The sequence below is a fragment of the Zingiber officinale genome, chromosome 10A (assembly GCF_018446385.1).
Source record: "Zingiber officinale cultivar Zhangliang chromosome 10A, Zo_v1.1, whole genome shotgun sequence".
NCBI lineage: Eukaryota > Viridiplantae > Streptophyta > Magnoliopsida > Zingiberales > Zingiberaceae > Zingiber > Zingiber officinale.
This window is the reverse complement of record NC_056004.1, coordinates 97,382,711-97,405,936: the sequence shown is the minus strand read 5'-3', so window position 1 is coordinate 97,405,936 and position 23,226 is coordinate 97,382,711. Positions and strand designations below refer to the sequence as shown.

At 37.9% G+C, this 23,226-nt stretch overlaps 1 protein-coding gene and 1 pseudogene across 6 annotated transcripts; one reads left to right on the top strand and one right to left on the bottom strand.

Moving 5' to 3' along the window:
- Positions 1-4,351: 4,351 nt before the first annotated feature.
- LOC122027298 lies at positions 4,352-11,713 on the top strand. Of its 6 annotated transcripts, none has more exons than XM_042586234.1 (3): positions 4,352-4,545; positions 4,651-7,540; positions 7,623-8,209. In XM_042586234.1, exons 2-3 carry the CDS (start codon positions 7,040-7,042, stop codon positions 7,644-7,646), a joined length of 525 nt encoding a protein of 174 aa, XP_042442168.1. In that variant the 5' UTR covers positions 4,352-4,545; positions 4,651-7,039; the 3' UTR covers positions 7,647-8,209. The 6 variants fall into 6 exon arrangements, with proteins under 6 accessions (XP_042442168.1, XP_042442169.1, XP_042442167.1 ...); XM_042586235.1 differs by having other exon boundaries at positions 4,352-4,616; positions 5,534-7,540; XM_042586233.1 differs by having other exon boundaries at positions 4,352-4,786; positions 5,534-7,540.
- LOC122026819 lies at positions 11,280-16,432 on the bottom strand (annotated as a pseudogene).
- Between the last annotated feature and the right edge of the window lie 6,794 nt (positions 16,433-23,226).

Sequence of the window (23,226 nt, the reverse complement as noted above, 5' to 3'; positions counted from 1 at the left end):
GAAGCTAATGAACAATGTTATCAGAAAAACTCACGGAGATGTCGCAGCTCGCGAGGAAGGCTCTAGATCGAGAGACGGTCGCCTTGGGAAGCAGAGAACTCTCTCAACCGAAGGGAAGAAGAAGATCGAGAGATAGTCGCCTTGGGAAGCAGAGAACTCTCTCAACCGAAGGGAAGAAGAAGATCGAGAGACAGTCGCCCTGGGGAAGCAGCTCGGAGAACTCTCTCAAGAAAAGAAGATCGATGATCGCGCTTGGGAAGCAGCGAGGAGCCGGAAGAGATATGGAGGACGCGGTGAAATATAAAAATGGAAGTCACAGCCTATTCATGTGACGGGCTCGAGTAGGGGTGGGAAAAATACCGAAATTTCGGTATACCGCACATATCGTACCAAAATTTACCGAACTATACCGATTTTACGGTATATCAAAAATTTCTGTACGATAAAATATCGTACCGAAATTTTTGGTATCGGTATCAGTATATGATTTTTAGTGAAATTTTCGGTATACCGTACCGATACCGAAAATTTACGATAAACGGTATGAATACTAGAAATTCGGTATACCGAAATTTGGTATACCGAAATTTTTGTACGGTATCGGTATAAAAAAATTTTATACCATATTTTTTTGTACGGTAACGATATTGGAGTTGGTGGTTCGGTATACCGTATCGAACCACCCCTGGGCTCGAGCTCAGAACAGAAATCGGGTGCAAGGGGCAACAGCGTGAGGGTGTGCTAAGAATATTTTAAGCGGAGAGGGTAAAGTGTTAGAGAATAAGGTGATTTGTATAAATAAATTATATTTCAAACATATAACTAAATGCATATTCAAAAAAAAAATATTAGTATTTAAGAAGGCTGTATATGTTTGTAAAAATATTTTCTATTAAAAATACATATAACAAATTATCGAGTATAAAATTAACATAAATGATCATGCCTATGATCTCCTAGGTGATTATTGTCTTTTGCCGCATGAAATCTAGCCGCACAATTAACAACTATTTTTTAATAAATCAATTAATTTTTAGTAACAGGTGTTACTTGTTTTTTTTAAAAAAAAAAAGTTCGACTAATTTGATTACTCATCAACTTTTAGACGAGCTTCAAATTTTAGAATTTTTATCTACATTCCTGAATACTTAAAAAAAACAAAATTTTATATTTTTTTAAAGGGACGTGCTTATTTTCCAAAACATCTCGAAACTATATAAACCTTTTCATCACTATAAAAAAATCTATCAGCTTTGAAATGATTTTAATTAGATTTTACTAGATCAATGAAATCCATTGATGAACGTGAAATAATTGGAATTAATAAAAAGAGAGAGAGAGAACATGTACATGTACCGACATAGTTTGTAAAATCACAATCTGAATCTTAAGATCATATGATCCTAGCATCCGAAAGTACTAAATCGATGAGTAATCAATTGACATCGAGTTTTGTAGTGAAATTGAAATAAGATCATTGTAACGGTGGAATCTTACAAATGATTCTATTCCAACGGACAACATCCTCATTGGTAGAACTATAGACAAGAAAGATCAAGGGGTCGAGAAAAGGAGCCATATTTCTTTTTCCCATAAAGGAAGAGGGAGGATCGGAGGAGAGGTCGTGGGCAGAGATTTGTGAGATCCATCTCGCAACAGAAAAGAGGAGGCAGCAACCCTTCAGTGAAGGGAGAAGTGAACTTTAGACTTTTAATTGAAAAATAAAGGTTTAATTAATTCATCCAATCAACTTCTAATTATTTTTCTAATTTAAATAAGACAGTTTAAATAAACTTACTCAAATCCTAATCTAATTACCCCATTAAAATATATATACATTTATCTTGAATTATAAAATTTTTAAATTTATATATAAATCAACTTATTATTGTCATTAATATAATTAATATTATTATTAATTTGATTTAATTTATTTTAAAAAATTAATTACATATCAAATTGATTCAGTTTTCATTGATCAAATTCATCTTCCTATTAAATATTAAATTAAGTTTTTTTTTTAAAAAAAATATAGGATCATACTATGCTATTCTAGTATCTGATCCCAACCCATCTAATTCTATCCCCAAATTAATCCAGCATAGGATTAACAAATAATTATTGATATAATTCACCTGTTAAATCCAATGGATAAGACTAGCTCTTCAAACTCAATCGATTCACCCAACCCGTCTAGTCTAGCTGCCCTTCAACATGGACTCACCCAATTCATCTGACTTGATCAGTCAAGCACAAAGTTAGTAGAGCTAACTAGGCAAGCCGGACAACCATTCTCAGTAAGCAAAGAATGAATACAAATTCTAGCAAACTCGAAATTTCAAAAACAAAATTGCGACTAAACAGAGGAATATAGACTCAAGAATAATGTTCCAAACGTGCTGACCATAGAATACCTCAACTCGATTGAAGAAATAGGTTTATACTTGGACAAGATAGTCAAATCCTCTGCAATCATAGCATGAATATTTACAGGGAAGTCACTTGAAAGGTTCAAAGACATTATATTTAGCTTGATTGATAAAGAGCGCAATAAAGTCTCCTCACGTAGAGACAGATTGAACGCAATTAGTACTAGTGTTCTTTGTCAAATACGTTTAACAAAGGTCTAGATTGATTGATTGAAATAAGTTTCGACAAACAAATATATATATTTTTCTCTTTCATCACAATATTGCAAGTGAGAACATCATAGGTTTCTCTTTCCACCACAATGTTGCAAGTGAGAACATCATAAGTTTCTCTTTCCATCACAATAGATGCACTATACCCTTCAGGAAAATTTTAGTGTTCCTGTAAAAATTTGGTGCTACTCTCAATTTGGCTTAAGCACTTGTGATCTTCTCAAGATGATCATTACCTTCCAGTTTAAGTTTATCCCTTTACTCTCAAAATCACTAAAATTGGAAATTCTTGGTGAACCGATAGATTCATATTCTCAATTTTTTTCCCACAAATTTGAGACATGCAGGCATTTTGATTTGAAAATATGATAATCTCAATTAGCCTCATTGTTGTCCCTAGGATGACCGACCCAGTGTCACGGAAATTTGCCACCAGCCACCATGATAAATCGGAAAACGCACGCAACGGCCAGTCCAGAAGTCCAGCATCCTTTGATTACGTCCTCCATTTGAAGAAAAAATTTCTACAGATACACCATAGCTAGGATTCGAACTACGTATATCTAAGTGACAATTTGGATATCCTACCATGACACCATGGCACCAGAGACACATTTTGATTTGAAAATACACAAAGAGGTGGAGGGTTAATCAAAGATGATGGAATATTAGTCAAAAGAAAGTTTGATAGTGGAACAAAGAATTTACCTTTTCCTAACTGAATAAATATTTAAAATTACATGGCTTCTAGATAAATTACTCTAGCACTAAAATATATATGCTGTTATATGTTGGTTACAAGGGATCACACTACAATGATCAACAAAGATCAATAGTGTAAACTAGAGAAAAAAAAAAGGGTACACTGTTAGCAAGGAAAAAAGAGAAAAAGACATTTGATCTCTCCATTGTACACTAAACAAGTGGACAATTGAGAAAATTTACAATTCAAAAGGGGGAAAAAGTGGAAGAATTTTGTTTATCACTTTTGTCCAGGAAAATGATATAGAAATTAATGGTCCTATTAACCACTCGCCAGCTTAAGTTCATATTAAACTAAAGAGCTTAATAGTTTACAGAAAACTTTCACAAAAATATGATCTAGAAGAAAATACAATTTCTTAACCAGCTTACCTAATTAACTTTTTTTGCTTCCTTAATCATTTGTAGTATCAGATAAACCAAATTCGAATTCAAGTTGTCGACGATAAACTGCTACCTTCCTATCTATTTCTTCAGCACTACGGAGACCTTATTCCTCAAGAGATTCACGGTACTCCCAAACTGCAAACTGTAGTTGTCCACGATTCTGCTGTATGGATATTGTTCCTTCATTGAACTTGATGCAAAGCTATATCTATTATTTAGTAATATTCGAATCTCTTAGCTCACCCTTTTTACATTAACTGGGTTTGCTTTTATCTCCCTTAAGCCCATACAAGTTCAACTCTAATCAATTTATTAAGCCTAACTATAGAATCTATTTACTGTTGAACAGGTTTGCACCATTTTAAGCTATTTTATTAGCCTAACTGTTTAGTACTATCTACAGGAGGTCCTCGGAGTTCCTTCGCCGTTTTAATTGCACAGTAGCCATTTTAACTCACTCAAAAATTATATATATATTTTTTTATAAAAATCTTTTAATTAAAATGATTTATTATCAAAAAATATTATAGTAAGCTTTAACAATCATAATCCCTGTGATGCTGCGGAAGGGATGACAATTCTAAAAATATTGATGCTCGGATAGATTCACGAGTATTTTTCAATTACGGTAGAAAATTTTTATAGGGCCAAGTTGATCTCCTTCAAAATTAATAGGAAGGAACGGAAAGCATCGTTATCCTTCGCTTTCTCATCCTTCACTTCATCGCTCGTATTCTTTCTCGCTCCGCTCGCGGTTCCCCACTTTTCTCGATGTTTACACTGTTGTCGGCGTCATCTTGTTCGTTCCTTTCATCGCCTCTGACGGTGCGTGTTTCTTGCTTTCTTACATCGTAATCAGAGAATGGCGGTGCTCAAGAGGGCGTACGCGGCCGTCAGGATTTTGGCGGCGGAGCGCCGGATGCTACAATGGAAGCAGAGCTCGTCGCTCGTCAAGGAAGATTCTGTTGCCCTAATTGTTTGACTGTTTACCTCCAGTTAGTGCTTGCACGATCTAACCCCAATTTTTTTTTATTTATTTAATTTTGTGCGAAAGCTGGAATCTTTTTCCCTTCGAGATCTGCCATTGTTTGTTCTAATCTATTGCGTCCAGTGAAATTAGTTGTTGTTATTTGGATTGCTACGTTTTGGTTGCAAGGATGTTACAAGCTGCCTAACCTCCTTGTTAGCCCCCTGCAAATAGGGTTTATTCATGAAAGAACTATTCAACTGTTCTTTCTTCTGATCCCAGATTAACTTTTAAAAAATTCTGATCCAACTGCTGTTCGAGCAGTATTCTTTGTCATTGATAGCAAAATGTTCTATTGTTGTCTGAATATGCCTTTTTTATTTATCTGAAGACTCATAAATCGTACACTGTCAACCGACAAATAAGATTACATTGGTGTCTATATATATTCTTGAAAACACTTGTAAGTGTCATTTGTTTACATAGTTCAGATTGATTCTACACTCAAATGCATATGTCTGGTCATTTTTTAGTCTAAATCCAGTCTCGTTTTATATGAAAGATCTGAACATAAATTAAGAGAATGAGACTGCATTTCTGTAAATTATTGTTGTAAGAAAGTATGCTGTTTTATTTGTTGTTTGATTGCATTTTACAGCTTTTGTTCTGCTCAAGCAAAAAAGTCTTTTCGTAGCATATCTAGATGCTATTTTTGATAATTCATGTCTACTATACATGAAAGCCGAATGTCAATTTATTTATATTTATATGTCAGTTGAAGAAAACATTGGCTTGATGATGGCGGTTCAACATGGAACAAAATAATAATCTCTTAGTCAGCTTTTTTGCTTGTTGCCTGAGTGCCATGTAGTGGGTCGATTGTCAGCCACTTGAAAACGCCTTTTGCAATCTTGGCACAAACGTTCCCAAGGGATCTCTCCTTCACATTTTCGACCTTGAAAGTGTAATGAAAGAGACAATGATATATATTAACCATGCGTGATAAGGCAGAGTTCATCATGTCAAGGTAGATTTAAACTCTCTGAAGGCCACATAATATGCTCTAATAAGCACTTGTTCTTTTTCAATTAGATGTAATGTAATTGTACAAATGCAAAGTCTGTGTTCTTATCAGTTTTCTTCTATTGTTGATGAAGAATTCTAACGTATTTTTGGTACATTTTTGTAAAGTGTTGATGTGTTACTATAATAACTTATGCTTTGATGATATATCTGCAAACCATTTTGTGCTTTTGACTGGCTACCCTAAGTCCTAACCATAATTTGCTACTGAAGTTTGATATGAAGCAATATTTTGTTGCTACCAAAATATTGAAGTTCAGCTCCGTGAGGCGAACCATACAATTCGTCGTTTAAATTCTAAACTGCAGAAAGATAGTTCTGAACTGGAGAATCAGAAGAGTGATAAAAGTGAGTCTCTACAAGGTAAAGACACAGATGACCGCATCAGTTCGCAGAAAAATAACCCTGATGAAGGTAATATATCTCTGATCTGGCAACCTGGCCTCAGTTTTGTAGCTGCGTGTTCTCTAAATTTTATCTTAATAGCTACATCGAGTCAGGAAACTGTACCTCATAGCACCTATGCTAAATATTCAAACCAAAAGGAGCCTACAAAAGATTCGACTGCATCTGATGATTCTACTGGCACTCCTGATTTAGTGTCCTTGATATTGAGAAACAAGGAGCCAGAGCCTTTTAGGAATGGTTGTACTCAGCTGATACGTCCATTGGAGCGAAATGTGTTGACTGATAGAGATCTGCCTGCTGAAAGACAATGCGCAGATCTCTAATGTAAAGCAAGAAGCTGCAATATGTGAGAATGAACTAGATGAAAAGTTTTTGGCTTGGAGACCTAATCCTGGCAGCCGAAATGCTAATAGAGGTTGCAAAATCACTTCATTCAGAAGAAGCACACTTGATTCAGAAGCAGCACAACAAGGAAACAAATCCGTAATCAACCAGAAAGGTAAGTTTTCCAGTTGCGTTCTACAAGAAGAAGAGCTAGAAAGCTCGTCACAAAAAGCTGCAGTACTTCTCATGAAACTGAAGATCATGAACAACCAGACATTAGTGATACTAAAATTGCTGGAAAAACTGGCATGCCCACGTCTCATGAAAGGCAGGGGCAAAGAAATGCAGATACTACATGTTCAGATGAGGCTTCTGTCAAAAATAAAATAACTTCTGTAGACAGAAATATGAAGTTGAATGAGTTCCCCAATCATGTAATCCCTGCAATTTGAACACCGGCAGAATAATGACCAAGCGAAGTATGAAACTGCATAATCTCAACAGTCCAAATGCTGGTCAAGTAAGCATTGAAAACGATCAAGTTGCACTAACCACACATGACTGTGAAGAAGGCGATCCTTTAGATGGAGCCATTAAGGAGGATGCCATTGAGTGCGAAACAATGTTGAAGACACCAGATCATACATTAACCGGGTATTCAGATACTTCAGTATTAAAAGGAAACAATGAAAAGATTGATACTCCCTCCACTGATTTTTGTTCTAAAGATGAAGAACCTTGCAAATCAAGTAGGCTACCTGCTGAAGTTGGAAATGACAGAATTGCAAAATATACTTTTAAAAGGACCAGAAAGAGGGTATCTCCAGATAACAAGAACAAAGATGTTTATTTAGAAGGAAATAAGAAATTGAGAAAAACAGATAAAGAAAGTGCCTTGCATGAGAAACCAGACAAGATAATGGAGTCAACCAGAGACAGTAGGAGGCTAGCACAAGTTGCTCGTCAGGTTAGTAAATGATCCATTTCTGTTTTGTTAAATTTCGAATCACATGTATTGCAAATAATGATGTGCTCTGGGCCACACTTAGGAATTGCTTCAATCCCTGGTGTAAAGGAGCAAGATTACTTACTACTAGTGTAAAGGAGCAAGAGTGCTTACTTTACAACCTAGTTGGAGAAGCAACGTCACATAATCATGTTTTAAATGAAAAGAAGGATGAAGTAAAAAAGGAGTATACCAAATAATCTGCAGCATTAGACTCAACCATTCAGTTACTTACTGAGAGAGTTTGTCGCAAGTTTCAAAATTCTCTGATGGTTGGGAACACCAAGGATGGAGTACTACTGTTACAGGTGATGATAGGTAGATCCTTAGAGAGATAAAATTGTTTTTCCTAGGAGAGGATAAAAGAGAAGGAGAAAACAGTCTCTTGCAAAGCAGGGTTACTGTGTAGGATAGATCCTTCCCTGAGATCTCGCATTGGCGAGAGCTCTGTGCACCGGGCCGTCCTTAGGAGAGTATAAAAGAGAAGTGAGGATAAGGGGGGAACAATTTGATATAATTTGCTTGATTATTGATGTAAAATATATGTAGTCAGCTATAAATTAATTTGATCTTCAACTCTGCATGACTATATAATTGAAGGAATCTAATAAAACTAGGACAATTATGCAATTAGTGTTTCTAATGCTTTTTTCTATGGTGTACAGACATCATTGTAGAACTAATTAAATTATCCTAAATATCCTTAAAAATGAAAATAGCTAATATATATTTATATATATTTAGTCTTTTTTACATGAGAAAGGACGACTTAGCCTTTTTCCAGGTACATATTGATTTCAAGAACTCTAATATAAGAATTGTGGCATGCAATACAGCTTATACTATCAATGCATTTCTGCATTCTCCAAAACTATATCTCCTACCTGGTTCTTGTAATTAGTTGGGGCAGTCTGTTGCAGTGTATTACTCGCTGCAAACTAGTGGGACCTGCAACAATACGACAATGCATTATTTCAGAGTACTAAATTCATGTGGAGTTATGAATATGGTTATCGCGTGAAAAGAGAGTTTTATATGATGTATAGTCTTCATCTACCAGTGTGAAGCCAGCAAATATGTTGGCCTGAACATGTTTATTAATTAGCCCGTATGATCTCTGTGAAATACATGATGCCTAGTATAGAGGATAACTTAGAAAAATAGAACTAAATATGGATGATTTTTGTATTTGTCCCCTTTTTTTATTCGAAGACTCGTAAATCGTACACTGTCAACCGACAAATAAGACCTTAGAGTCTATGTATTCTTGAAAACACTTGCAAGTGTTATTTTTTACATAGTTCAGGTCGATTCTACAATTCAATGCATATGTCTGGTCATTTTTTAGTCTAAATCCACTCTTGTTTCACATGAAAGATCTGAGGGTAAATTAAGAGAATGAAATTGCATTCTATAAATTATTGTTGTAAGAAAATATGATGTTTTATTTGTTGTTTGATTGCATTCTTTTTAGGCTTTTTGTTCTGCTCAAGCAAAAAAGTCCTAGCATATCTAGATGTTATTTTTAAGAATTCATTGTCACATGTACATGAAAGCTGAATGCCAATTCATTTAAATTTATGTCACTTGGAGAAAGCTTTGGCTTGATCGCAGTTCAACATGGAACAAAATAATAATCTCTTAAGTCATTTTTTGCTTGTTGCCCATGTGCTATGTAGTAAGTCGATTGTCTGCCACTCGAAAGGTTGTCTGTGTTCATATTGGTTGTCTTATATTGTTGATGAAGAATCTTGAATTATTTGTGGTACATTTTTGTAATGTGTTGATGTGTTACTATAATAAATTGACTGAAGGTACATCCCTAACGATAATTTGCTATTGAAGTTTGACATGAAGCAATATTTCGTTGCTACCCAAATTGTTGTTTCATACAAAAACTACATTGCCAGAAAGGTTTGATTAGAGACAATCTGACTCTTCTTTTTCTGAATCTTAGTAGAAATATTACGAGTGTTCTTCTTGAAGCTGATACTGTTGAATTTGATTTTCTTAAGCTATTTTATTTTATAATTTGTTATCATCATCATAGCCATGTTTTTCCCAACAATTTGTGATTGGCTACAAGGCAGGTTTATGTTTCAATTTAATCATGTGAACTTGTTAACGTATCTCGCCGAAGTGTCAATTTAAATGTGTATTCAGATTAAAGAAGCAGAAACAGTAAACTTATCACAAGCAACAAGAATTCGAGAGCTTGAAGTTCAGCTTCGTAAGGCAGAAGCTGTAACTTAATCAAGTAAGGCAGTTAGTAAGAAAAATATTAAGAGCTAATAACACTAACGAAACCAAAAAATATAATTAGATTAAAAAAATCATAATGCACTATACTAGGATATATGACACAGAGTAGAACTTGAAGAGAAACTTAATAGTCAAGTAGATTGGATGCATAATCATAGATACAATACAGATTGGGTACATATTCATACACTCAATCATGATAAGGATCATAAATACTTGGTCAACCAAACTCGTAGATCCAAAATCTATACCTTTCTATATTTGATTGGCTAAGCAACTTCTATGTGTGTGTTGCTGCACAAGATGAAATATTGACAGATGAAGTCTGTAACTCATTGTATGTGCCATAAAGATTCATGGGCAATCCTAAGTTCTAGATGTTATGGAAGGAAACAAGCTGCCTCCTATATTAGGACTTAACCTTGTAATCTGCATGTATCATGTTCAAAATTAATATCATTGAAGAAATGTAAAAGATCAAAAAGATAAAAAGTAGAGATTGTATCAATGGCAGCAATAAGGTAGAAGTAATGCCTCACTTCATCAAGTGACACTTAACAAGCACAATAACCAATATATAGCATTGCTTCTTAACTCAAGCATTTCTGGCTATATGATGAAAGTGTACGGGGCAACTCAAATAAGTTTAAATTATGTCAAGCTTTCTTAATTAGTTGATGATTATCATAGCAGACATAGTTTGTTAGAATCATAAAACTCGATTCACACAAAAAAAATGATATAGTTCTTATTTATGAATTGGAAGTGGCAAACTATGGCAATTTAATTTGATACAAATCTTCTTTATGTGATTCTAAAAATATGAAAGAGAACCCATTAAAAGTTAAATCTAACAGTCTATAAATTTAGCTCATTATCCACCTACTATCCACATTAATTTATACCTTTAGCATGCTTAAACTAGTTCGGCATGTTTTTTACATGTAATGCTGAAGAGGAAAGTGGTTTAGTGACAGGTGATCTCGAGATCAGAATAGTTTGGCATATATAGTTCTAGCTACTGAATAGCAAAGTCGGCGAAGAAGGATTTGTAAAGCAGAAAAAGCCAGCCCACCTTCCTTGTCACAATCAAGGAAACAAACCAGGGATCTACAGTTCAAGAGCTGTCAGACAAAGTTTCAAGACTTCAAAGTATTTAATAAGAAAGGAACCTCTTCTGGCCAAAACCCATGCGCATCTTGACTTTATTGGTTTAGTTGCTTCCTTCAACATACCGAACTACTCTTCAAAGGATTTCCAAGCAACCAAGACATGCATTTGATAAAATAGTAGCATCGCCATGAAAACTTACCATTTTGTGTAGTACACAAGTGAAAACAATGACAAATTTATCAAAATAAAATTTACCCTGAAAGACGGTTTGGCAGTCTGAGCTTCATTCTACTCCAGATTTGCTTGGGAAGTGTATCAACTAACGCTACTCTTCCGAACTTATTTTGTGGAGCTCCAGTAAGTATAGTTTTAAGACTTTCAGTCTCAGCTCTCCATGCTGTTTCAAGTGAACTTTCAGATCCAATAGATCCATGCTGCCTGTGCCGAAGCAATAGAAACAGATTGACCAATCAGAGCAACCCAAGGAATATCTGCAGTAGAGGTGGCCCTGAGACAAAAGAAGAGCTTGAACTGCTGCAAGACTTTTCTGGTCCCCAGCAGCTTGATCAAAAGAACTACAAAACTGCAAATAGTGAGTATAACTAAAGCTTCATAAATAAGAACTACAAAACTGCAAACAAACAAGAAGAAAAGACAGGAAAAGAAAAAGGTAAAACCTGTACTAGTACGAAGTTTCAAATATATCTCATTTGCTCGGCCCTTTCCGGAACCTTGAACTCGAGCTATGCAAATTGTGATTGTAAATAAATCAAAAATGCTATTGCATAGATTTATGTTCTTACTTGAAGAGGCTGTTGAGATTTGCTGTCTATTTGCAAAACAATTGATTTAGTGCCAAGTGAACTATCTCTTTGCAGATCAATACTGATAGGGGCTCGAGTAGCACCATTCTCTCCAGTGGGCTGCAAGCAATTAAAACCAATTTAACTGGCATAAATTCAGAGAAAACATACAACATATTAGAAATGCAATTCCAAATTAGTTGATTTTTGTGCATTAAAATATAACTAATTAATAGCATCGCATCTCTGTTATATATTACAGAAGCTGTAAATACGGCTAAAAACAAGCAACAGAAATAATCAGAAAAGCTATTGAATATGATCAAATGTCAATTCATATTGATAATCCTATGTTTTTGGTTTGGGAAATAAAATAGTATCGGATCACATAGACGTGGCGCCGCCACTTTGCAAGGTGAGTAGTCCGAAGTAGGCCCCAGCAGGCCCTTTGGACATGAGAGAGGCGTGGGTCCCATTCTCCACGACGGCGCCCTGGTCAAGAATGGTGATGAGGTGGCAGTGTCGGATAGTGCTGAGTCGGTGCGCCACCACCACGCTGGTCCGCCCCACCATCAGACGCTCTAGAGCCGCCAGCACCACCTCCTCCGACTGGCTGTCCAACGCGCTCGTCGCTTCGTCCAGCAGCAAGATCGCTAGGTCCTTCAGGATCGCCCGCGCGATGGCGATCAGCTGCTTCTGACCGCCAGAGAGCTGCAATCCCCGGTCGTCGCACTGCATCTCGTACCCATCCATCAGCGAGCTGATGAACTCGTGTGCGTTCGCCGCCCGTGCTGCCGCCTCGATCTCTATCGGTGTCTTTTCGCCGTTGCTCCCGTACGTGATGTTCTCACGGATGCTTCCGGCGAACAACGTCGGCTCTTGGCCCACCATGCCAATGTACTTTCTTAACGCCCGGAGGTTATACGACTTGAGGACCCTGCCGTCGATCTTGATCGTCCCTCTGACCGGGTCGTAGAACCTATGGATGAGCCCGATGATGGTCGACTTCCCGGAGCCACTCTGCCCGACGAGCATCGTTGACTTACCGTCCTCAATTCCGAGCGAGAAGGCTCGTAAGATGACCACGTCGGGGCGCGCCGGGTAGGCGAAGTCGACTCCGTGGATTTCGATGTCACCGACAATCCGCTAGGGACAGTGGTCGTCTGAGTCGTTGGGCTCAATGGCTGTGACACGGTCGAGCATGGCAAAAACGGAGGCAATGGCGTCGGCACCCTTAGCGAGGTCGGTGGTCATGCTGCCGGCTTCACCGATGATGCAGCCGGTGGGGACAAGGATAATGAAGGTGTGAAATAAAGCTTTGGCGGATATGAATCCGCCAGCGATCAATTTGCCTCCGTACCAAAAATCTAGAGCCCATGTGCAAATCATGAGACTCTGGGAGAAAGCCATTCCGGCGCTGGCAAACCACGACTGTCGGACGCAATCCGGCTTGCGCCTCCTCGAACATGTGTAAAATGCGTTCTTGTGGGAAGAAGGCGGTGATGGTGAGGAGATTGACGACGGCATCCGCCGCAAGCTTGCTGCTGTCGATCTGGCTTTTGATGGCCTTGGAGGAGAGACGCTTGAGGAGGACACAGCGGGAGTAGAAGCAGAGTATGATGATGGGCTGGATGGCGATCATGACGAGGGTCAGTCGCCATGGTGAAGGAGATGGCCACGACAGAAGCGGTCTGTATTATGAGGGCCATCCGATCGCTGACGAGGGAGCGGACGACGTTGGCGTCGTTGGCGCACAGATGGTGCCAGTGGAGTTCTCCTCCTGATGAAACCAGCCAACCTCAAAAGTGAGGATCTTGGACAGCATCCGCAAGCGGATGCGCTTGGTGAGATACTCGCCGTCGCGCCGAAGTTATAGTGTTGCCCAATGTTGAGGATAAATAAGAGCAAGGAGAGGGCAAGGAAGACGAAGGCATAGGTCCTCGTCTTGTTCTTGATCTCATCATGGTCCTTGAGGAAAAACACAGATATCATACTGCCCAAGGTGTAGGAATAGGTAGGTTGGATAGCGCTGAACACGATGGTGCTGCCACTGCCCAGCAGCGCCTGCCGCTGCCCAGCAGCGCCTGCCGCCACTCCGGCGCGTTCAACTGCAGCAGCCGCGGGAAGGATGGCACCGGTAGCCTCGGCATCCCGGTGCTATCATCGACGTTCTCTTCCGGCGATGCCAACGCTATGGAGCGGTCGGAGCTGTTGGGACTGGCGGCGGAGAAGCAGGAGTTCACGCTGCTGGGGCCGGAGCCGGAGCCGGAGCCGGTCTCTCCTTGAGGAGGTGGGCGGTGGTCCTGAGGGTGGGAAAAAATACCGAAATTTCGGTATAACGTACATATCGTACCGAAATTTACCGAACTATACCGATTTTACGGTATATCAAAAATTTCGGTACGGTAAAATATCGTACCGAAATTTGCGGTATCGGTATCGGTATATGATTTTTAGTGAAATTTTCGATATACCGTACCGATACCGAAAATTTACTCTAAACGGTATGAATACTAGAAATTCGGTATATCGAGATCGGTATATCGAAATTTTTGTACGGTATCGGTATAAAAAATTTTTATACCGTATTTTTTGGTACGATAACGGTATGGGAGTGGTGGTTCGGTATACCGTACCGAACCACCACTGGGTGGTCCGCTGGAGGCGGACGAGTGAGGAGTAGAGGCCGTTGGAGCGGTTAATGAGGTGATCATAAGAGCTGATCTCCGAGACGCGGTCGTCCTGCACGATAGCGATGACATCAGCGTGGCGAATGGTGGAGAGGCGGTGGGCGACGACGATCGTGGTGCGGCCGACAGAGGCGAGGTCGAGGGCCTCCTGGACGATGCGCTCCGACTCGGAGTCGAGGGCGCTGGTGGCCTCGTCGAGCAGGAGGATCTTAGGAGACATCAACACCGCCCTGGCGATGGCGATTCTCTGTTTCTGGCCACCGGACATCTGCGCTCCTCTTTCTCCCACCTGCACACACCATTCTTTCCAGCATCACCTGTCTTGACCAAATAAAAAACACACATCTTACCTTCGTGTCGTATCCCTGAGGAAGTAGCGAGATGAAACTATGGGCATTGGCAGCCATGGCGGCGGCCACCACCTCCTCCATAGTGGCGTCTTCCTTCCCAAATAGTATATTCTCTTTAATAGAGGTGGCAAACAAAGCGGGCTCTTGGCTGACCAGCCCTATCTACGATCTTAACCATTTCAGCTGCAGCCTCTTGATGTCTGTCCCGTCGAGCAGAATCTCGCCGGCAAACCGCTCTAGCAGCGCAATCACCGTCGACTTTCCTGACCCGCTGCCTCCCACCAATACCACAGTTCGCCCTGCTGGCACATTGAGGTTGAAGTCCCGGAATATGTAGTTGTCCGGCTTGGAAGGGTATGTGAACTCCACATTTCTGAACTCCACGTCCCCGGTCAAGTTCTCTAGAACTTCTCCATTCGAGCTGCCAGAGTCTATCTTCGGCACTCGCCGGATCACCTCCAAGATGCATTCACCGACGGAGATCGCCTCAGAGAAATACTTCAAATTGGAGAGCCCCGAACCGAGTGCCCTGTCCCAATAAACTTTGTTAGAGGAAAGGAGAGGAGAGGAGAGGAGGGAAGAAGAAGAAATTTGGGAATTTACAAGCCGCCGAAGATGATTGAGTTGCTGACAGCGAACACGGTGCCTCCCTTGCCGCCGTTATACATCACGATGCGACTGCCGAACCAAACCAAGAAAGCCATAATGGCAAAGATGATGCCATTGCTATCGACGACCAGTCCCTTCGTGAGGCCCTGGCAGAGACCGAGCTTAACGGAGTCATCAAGCGTGGTAGAAAACTTGGCTATGGTGCGCTCCTTCTCCACAAAAGAGTAAACGGTGCGGATGGAGGAAACACACTGCTCCACCACCGTGCCAGCCTTCTGGTACTCCCTCCGCATCTTCCGAGCTAGCTCCATGAGGATGCGGCCGTACAGGATGCCGGGGATGACGAGTAGCACCGCTGTAGGTGATCCCACCAGCGTCAGCCGCCATATCATGGAAAATCCTCTCGTGTAGCATCCGACGAAGGTGGCGCAATTCATTATGAAGTTGGGCACCTTCTCGCTTAGGCAGTCTTGTATGACGAGGTTGTCATTGGTGATGCTGGTAATGACTTCACTGCTGGTGCCGGTGTTGAGGTCGAAATATTCAACATCCTGTCGGAGAACCGCTGTAAGATACCGCACTCGCATCTGCGATGCCTGCTGCTCCCCTGTTCTCGACTAACAGTAACCCTCTGGCCAATGATCCAATCAATTAAAATCAACAATAAATTAAATTAAATAATCAATTCTATCAAATCAATAAATCTTACCCATGAACGATGCTAAGAAGCTACCGCCGGCTAGATACACCAAGTAGATTACGTTCTGGACAGAAAGTAGCTTAGAACCAAAGAGCACTAAAAAACCACTATTGAATAGGAATAATTTGTACCTCGTTAACCGCTTCGATGGAACCCTGACCCATGTCGTTGAAGATGACACGGGCGAACATGAAAAAGGCTGGTATTGCAAACCCATCGCCGACGGCACCGACGAATCCCAAAATCATCAGCAGCGTGTCAACCATGTCCCCATGGCTGAATATGGACTGAAGGGAAGGAAAAAAAGTGAAGACTGGAGAGCTCATTTTGACCGGCGTAGAACAACAGGTACTCTGAAACTGACAAGAACAAAAGAGGTACTGAGAAACTCACGAGAAGAAGCTAATGAACAATGTTATCAGAAAAACTCACGGAGATGTCGCAGCTCGCGAGGAAGGCTCTAGATCGAGAAACGGTCATCTTGGGAAGCAGAGAACTCTCTCAACCGAAGGGAAGAAGAAGATCTAGAGATAGTCGCCTTGGGAAGCAGAGAACTCTCTCAACCGAAGGGAAGAAGAAGATCGAGAGACGGTCGCCTTGGGGAAGCAGCTCGGAGAACTCTCTCAAGAAAAGAATGTCGATGGTCGCGCTTGGGAAGCAGCGAGGAGGCGGAAGAGAAATGGAGGACGCGGTGAAATATAAAAATGGTAGTCACAGCCTATTCATGTGATGGGCTCGAGTAGGGGTGAGAAAAAAATACCGAAATTTTGATATACCGCACATATCGTACCGAAATTTACCGAATTATACCGATTTTACGGTATATCGAAATTTTTTGTACGGTAAAATAATCGGTATATGATTTTTAGTGAAATTTTTGGTATACCGTACCGATCCCGAAAATTTACTCTAAACGGTATGAATACTAGAAATTCGGTATATCGAAATTTTTGTACGGTATCGGTATAAAAAAATTTTATATCGTATTTTTTGGTACGGTAACGGTATGGGAGTTGGTGGTTCGGGATACTGTACCAAACCACCCCTGGGCTCGAGCTCAGAACGAAAATCAGGTGCAAGGGGTAACAACGCGAGGGTGCGTTAAGAATATTTTAAGCGGAGGGGGTAAAGAGTTAGAGAATAAGGTGATTTGTATAAATAAATTATATTTCAAACATATAACTAAATGCATATTAAAAAAAAACATTAGTATTTAAGAAGGCTGCATATGTTTTTAAAAATATTTTTTCTATTAAAAATAGATATAACAAATTATCGATTATAAAATTAACATAAATGATCATGCCTATGATCTTTAGGTGATTATTATCTTTTGCCGCATGAATTCTAGCCGCACAATTAACAACTATTTTTTAATAAATCAATTAATTTTTATTAACAAGTTTTACTTGTTTTTTTTTTAAAAAAAGTTCGAGTAATTTGATTACTCTTCAACTTTTAGACGAGCTTCAAATTTTAGATATTTTATCTACGTTCCTGAATACTTAAAAAAAATAATATTTTATATTTTTTTTAAAGGGACGTTCTTATTTTCGATTATGCCCCTCCCTTTTTAATTTTAAATTAAAGAAAAAAATAGAATTCTTTATTTAAACTTAACTGAATAAATAAAAAATTTAATAACTTAATTATTTATCAAATAATTTTATACAAAAGTTGATGATCCGAAAAAAAAAACTTTTTTAAAATTTATGTCATTAAACTCAGGATCATCTCTTACAATTATCAATATTTTTTAATTTATTTTTTTAATAAAAATATAAATACAAAATTAGATTAATAAAATTAAAAAATTAAAGGAATGCTTGTAAAATTTAAAAAATATTATTATTATTATTTTAAAAAATAATAGTTATAAAAAAAATAAAAAAAAATAAAAATTAAATAACCACAAATATTAAAATTATATGATGTTGGTTTTCAAGGATTTGTTGTTCGAGAACAAAACATCTCGAAACTATATAAACCTTTTCAGCACTATAAAAAAATCTATCAGCTTTGAAATGATTTTAATTAGATTTTACTAGATCAATGAAATCCATTGATGAACGTGAAATAATTGGAATTAATAAAAAAAAAGAGAGAGAGAACATGTACATGTACCGACATGGTTTGTAAAATCACAATCTGAATCTTAAGATCATATGATCCTACCATCCGAAAGTATTAAATCGATGAGTAATCAATTGACATCGAGTTTTGTAGTGAAATTGAAATAAGATCATTGTAACGGTGGAATCTTACAAATGATTCTATTCCAACGGATAACATCCTCATTGGCAGAACTATAGACAACAAAGATCAAGGGGTCGAGAAAAGGAGCCATATTTCTTTTTTCCATAAAGGAAGAGGGAGGATCGGAGGAGAGGTCGTGGGCAGAGATTTGTGAGATCCATCTCGCAACAGAAAAGAGGAGGCAGCAACCCTTCAGTGAAGGGAGAAGTGAACATTAGACTTTTAATTGAAAATTAAAGGTTTAATTAATTCATCCAATCAACTTCTAATTATTTTTCTAATTTAAATAAGACAGTTTAAATAAACTTACTCAAATCCTAATCTAATTACCCCATTAAAATATATATACATTTATTTTGAATTATAAATTTTTTTAAATTTATATATAAATCAACTTATTATTGTCATTAATATGATTAATATTATTATTAATTTGATTTAATTTATTTTAAAAAATTAATTACATATCAAATTGATTCAGTTTTCATTGATCAAATTCATCTTCCTATTAAATATTAAATTATGTTTTTTTTAAAAAAAAAAATATAGGATCATACTATGTTATTCTAGTATCTGATCCTGGCCCATCTAATTCTATCCCCAAATTAATCCAGCATAAGATTAACAAATAATTATTGATATAATTCAACTGTTAAACCCAATGGATAAGACTAGCTCTTCAAACTCAATCGATTCACCCAACCCGTCTAGTCTAGCTGCCCTTCTACATGGACTCACCTAATTCATCTGACTTGATCAGTCAAGCACAAAGTTAGTTGAGCTAACTAGGCAAGCCGGACAACCATTCTCGGTAAGCAAAGAATGAATACAAATTCTAGCAAACTCAAAATTTCAAAAATAAAATTGCGACTAAACAGAGGAATATTATTCTATACAAGACTCAAGAATAATGTTCCAAACGTGCTGACCATAGAATACCTCAACTCGATCGAAGAAATAGGTTTATACTTGGACAAGATCATCAAATCCTCTGCAATCATAGCATGAATATTTACAGGGAAGTCACTTGAAAGGTTCAAAGACATTATATTTAGCATGATTGATAAAGAGCGCAATAAAGTCTCCTCATGTAGAGACAGATTGAACGCAATCAGTACTGGTGTCCTTTGTCGAATACGTTTAACAAAGGTCGAGATTGATTGATTGATTGAAATAAGTTTCGACAAACAAATATATATTTTTTCTCTTTCCATCACAATATTGCAAGTGAGAACATCATAAGTTTCTCTTTCCACCACAATGTTGCAAATGAGATCATAAGTTTCTCTTTCCATCACAATAGATTTAGCATGATTGATAAAGAGCGCAATAAGGTCTCCTCATGTAGAGACAGATTGAACGCAATCAGTACTGGTGTCCTTTGTCGAATACGTTTAACAAAGGTCCGGATTGATTGATTGATTGAAATAAGTTTCGACAAACAAATATATATTTTTTCTCTTTTCATCACAATATTGCAAGTGAGAACATCATAAGTTTCTCTTTCCACCACAATGTTGCAAATGAGATGATAAGTTTCTCTTTCCATCACAATAGATGCACTATACCCTTCTGGAAAATTTTAGTGTTCTTGTAAAAGTTTGGTGCTACTCTCAATTTGGCTTAAGCACTCTTGATCTTCTCAAGATGATCATTACCTTCCAGCTTAAGTTTATCCCTTTACTCTCAAAATCACTAAAATTGGAAATTCTTGTTGAAACCAATAGATTGATATTCTCAATTTTTTCCCCACTAATTAGAGACATGCAAGCATTTTGATTTGAAAATTTGATAATCTCAAATAGTCTCATTGCTATCCCTATGATGACCGGCCCGATGTTACGGAAAATTTCCACCGACCACCATGGTAAATCGGAAAACGCACGCGACGACCAATCTAGAAGCCCAACATCCTTTGATTACGCCCTCCATTTGAAGAAAAAATTCCTATAAATACGCCATAGCTAGGATTCGAACTATATATATCTAAGTGACAACTTGGATATCCTACCACGATACCATGGCACCGGAGACACATTTTGATTTGAAAATACACAAAGAGGTGGAGGGTGAATCAGAGATGATGGAATATTAGTCAAAAGAAAGTTTGATAGTGGAACAAAGAATTCACCTTTTCCTAACTGAATAATTATTTAAAATTAAATGACTTCTAGATAAATTATTCTAGCACTAAAATATATATACTGTTATATGTTGGTTACAAGGGATCATACTACAATGATCAATAGTGTAAACTAGAGAAAAAAAAAGGGTACACTGTTAGAAAGGAAAAATGAGAAAATGACAGTTGATCTCTCCATTGTACACTAAACAAATGGACAATTGAGAAAATTTACAATTCAAAAGTGAAAAAAAAATGGAACGAACAATGGAATTTTGTTATCACTTCCGTCCAGGAAAATGATATAGAAATTAATGGTCCTATTAACCACTTGCCAGCGTAAATTCCTATCGAACTAAAGAGCTTAATAGTTTACAGAAAACTTTCACAAAAATATGATCTAGAAGAAAATACAATTTGTTAACCAGCTTATCTGATTAACTTTTCTTGCTTCCTTGATCATTTGTAGTATCAGATAAACCAAATTCGAATTCAAGTTGTCGATGATAAACTGCTACCTTCCTATCTATTACTTCATCACTACGGAGACCTTGTTCCTCAAGAGATTCACGGTACTCCCAAACTGCAAACTACACTTGTCTACGATTCAGCTGTATGGATATTGTTCCTTCATTGAACTTAATGCAAAGCTATATCTATTATTTAGTAATATTCAAATCTCTTAGCTTGCCCTTTTTACATTATCTAGGTTTGCTTTTATCTCCCTTAAGCCCATACAAGTTCAACTCTAATCAATTTATTAAGCCTAACTATAGAATCTATTTACCGTTGAACAGGTTTGTACCATTTTAAACTATTTTCTCTCATTTACATCACAGCTTACACCTAATCTTTTAAGGATATTAGTATCAGTAATTGGGGAAAAGCCCAATCAAGACCTTTGTTGTTCAGAAACACCCAAGCATAACCCTCCATTTTAAAAATTCTATAATATGGCTCCAACACAATAAAATGCTTCCAGACCAAGATTCTAACTGAAAATTTGGTGTATATGATTTCCATACAAAAATGTTTTCATTCATGTACAAGAATTTATTTATCCACTCATTTTTCTTGTCTGAAATTGGAATTATCTTTTTCATGGGTCCTTAATAATGAGCTTTTCAAAAACAAGCCTCGTAGAATATATTCACATAATAGCAAAAAGTCCAAGCTTCCCAAATTTAGCACACACTTAACGTGCTAAATCAAATCCATTTTAGCATGCTGGCTGATAACAATATTTGTCACACTCGTAAATCAAATTAACAATGAATATTCACTGAACCCCTTAATTTCGCAATAATGTTGTAGTAACGAGCACAGGATCGAACCTCGAGGAACCAACGGTATGATGTAATTTAGGATTGTATTTTATTCCTATTTTTGGGATTTCTAATGTAAAGATGGGGGCTAAAACTTGAATCTAAATCTAACAAAAGTGAAGCACAGCAATAAAGAAATTAATCTAATGCATAAATGAAATCTACTTGTGTGCCAACAATCAAACCCAAACACATTGTCACTCTACGTTGTGATTAAATTATTAACACATACGTAACCTAAGATTGAAATAACAAATATCAAATTAAATCTGATCTTAAGCAAGATGTAAACCCTAATTTAGAACTTAAACACTAAACACTTAACCAAGCATCAAATTAAACACAAATTAAACTTAAACAAGGAAATGAAATGCTAGATTACTTGCTAAAACATAACAAACATTAAAATGAATCTATTCTAAGTTGTAAAAAACAGTAACAAAATGAAATAAACCCTAACCGATCCAATTCACAACCAATCCATACAAACTTCACACTCTTGCCGTCACACAAGAATGTCAAAGTCGAGAACACCCAACTCTGGACCTCAGTGGAGCATCTCAACTGCGTCTCAGTTCAAGGAGTGCTCAACAGTGCTGACGGACCACCCCCGACACGCTGGAAACAACCCTAAACCCAATAATGGCCGAAAATCTAGATTTCTGCAACCTCCAAACTCTGACGAGATATCTAGCAAAAAGTTCAGATAGGTCGACGGGTTGACCGAATATCTGCCAGGAAGTCTAGTTGGGTCTACAGATCGGACAACTGGCAAACTGGTAAGTAAAGGTAAGTCACTGGAGGAGAGTGACTTGGTGAGGACACGTCCCATTTGAGGGGACAACAAGCGTCGGTCCAATTTATGCCCATTTCAGAAACCTAAATTGAGACGCTGACTAGATTTTGGTCTTGGGAAGACAGGATCTAACTTATAAATATTTATAAAATATTCATAAATATATTTTTCTAACTCTATGTTGTAGAGAAAAATGTAGACCTTCGAATTCTGCACGCGTATCAACTAACAGATCTTAATTCCGGTTTGGAGTCAAAAGTTATGGCCTTCAGAAGATTGCTGTGTCGGACCAGCAGTCGGAGGCGCCTTCAAGCAATGGAAGACACCTTGAGCTTGCTTTGAAGACTCCTTGAAGTGCTTTGAAGGCGCCTTCTAGTGGATAAAACTTACAGTTTGCAGATTTTATCATCATTGAAGATTGGAGGATAATATTTGCTTCTGGAGGCACCTTGGAGGAGGTTGAAGGCTCCTTCCACAGCCTATATAAGCCCTGTTTGTGCATGATTCAAGACACAACTCACATACAAGCTTCTACGCATCCGATTAAGGTTTTGACTGCTCCAGTCTACTGCTGTGACTATGTTATGACGCTGTTGCACCCGATTACTATCGAGGAACCGA

What these genes read in the sequence shown, in the direction of transcription:
- LOC122027298 (XM_042586234.1), top strand. Translation starts at nt 7,040, where the DNA reads ATGACCAAGCGAAGTATGAAACTGCATAATCTCAACAGTCCAAATGCT. An exon ending in TAGCACAAGTTGCTCGTCAG is followed by an intron (nt 7,541 to 7,622) that starts GTTAGTAAATGA and finishes GGCCACACTTAG; the next exon opens with GAATTGCTTCAATCCCTGGT.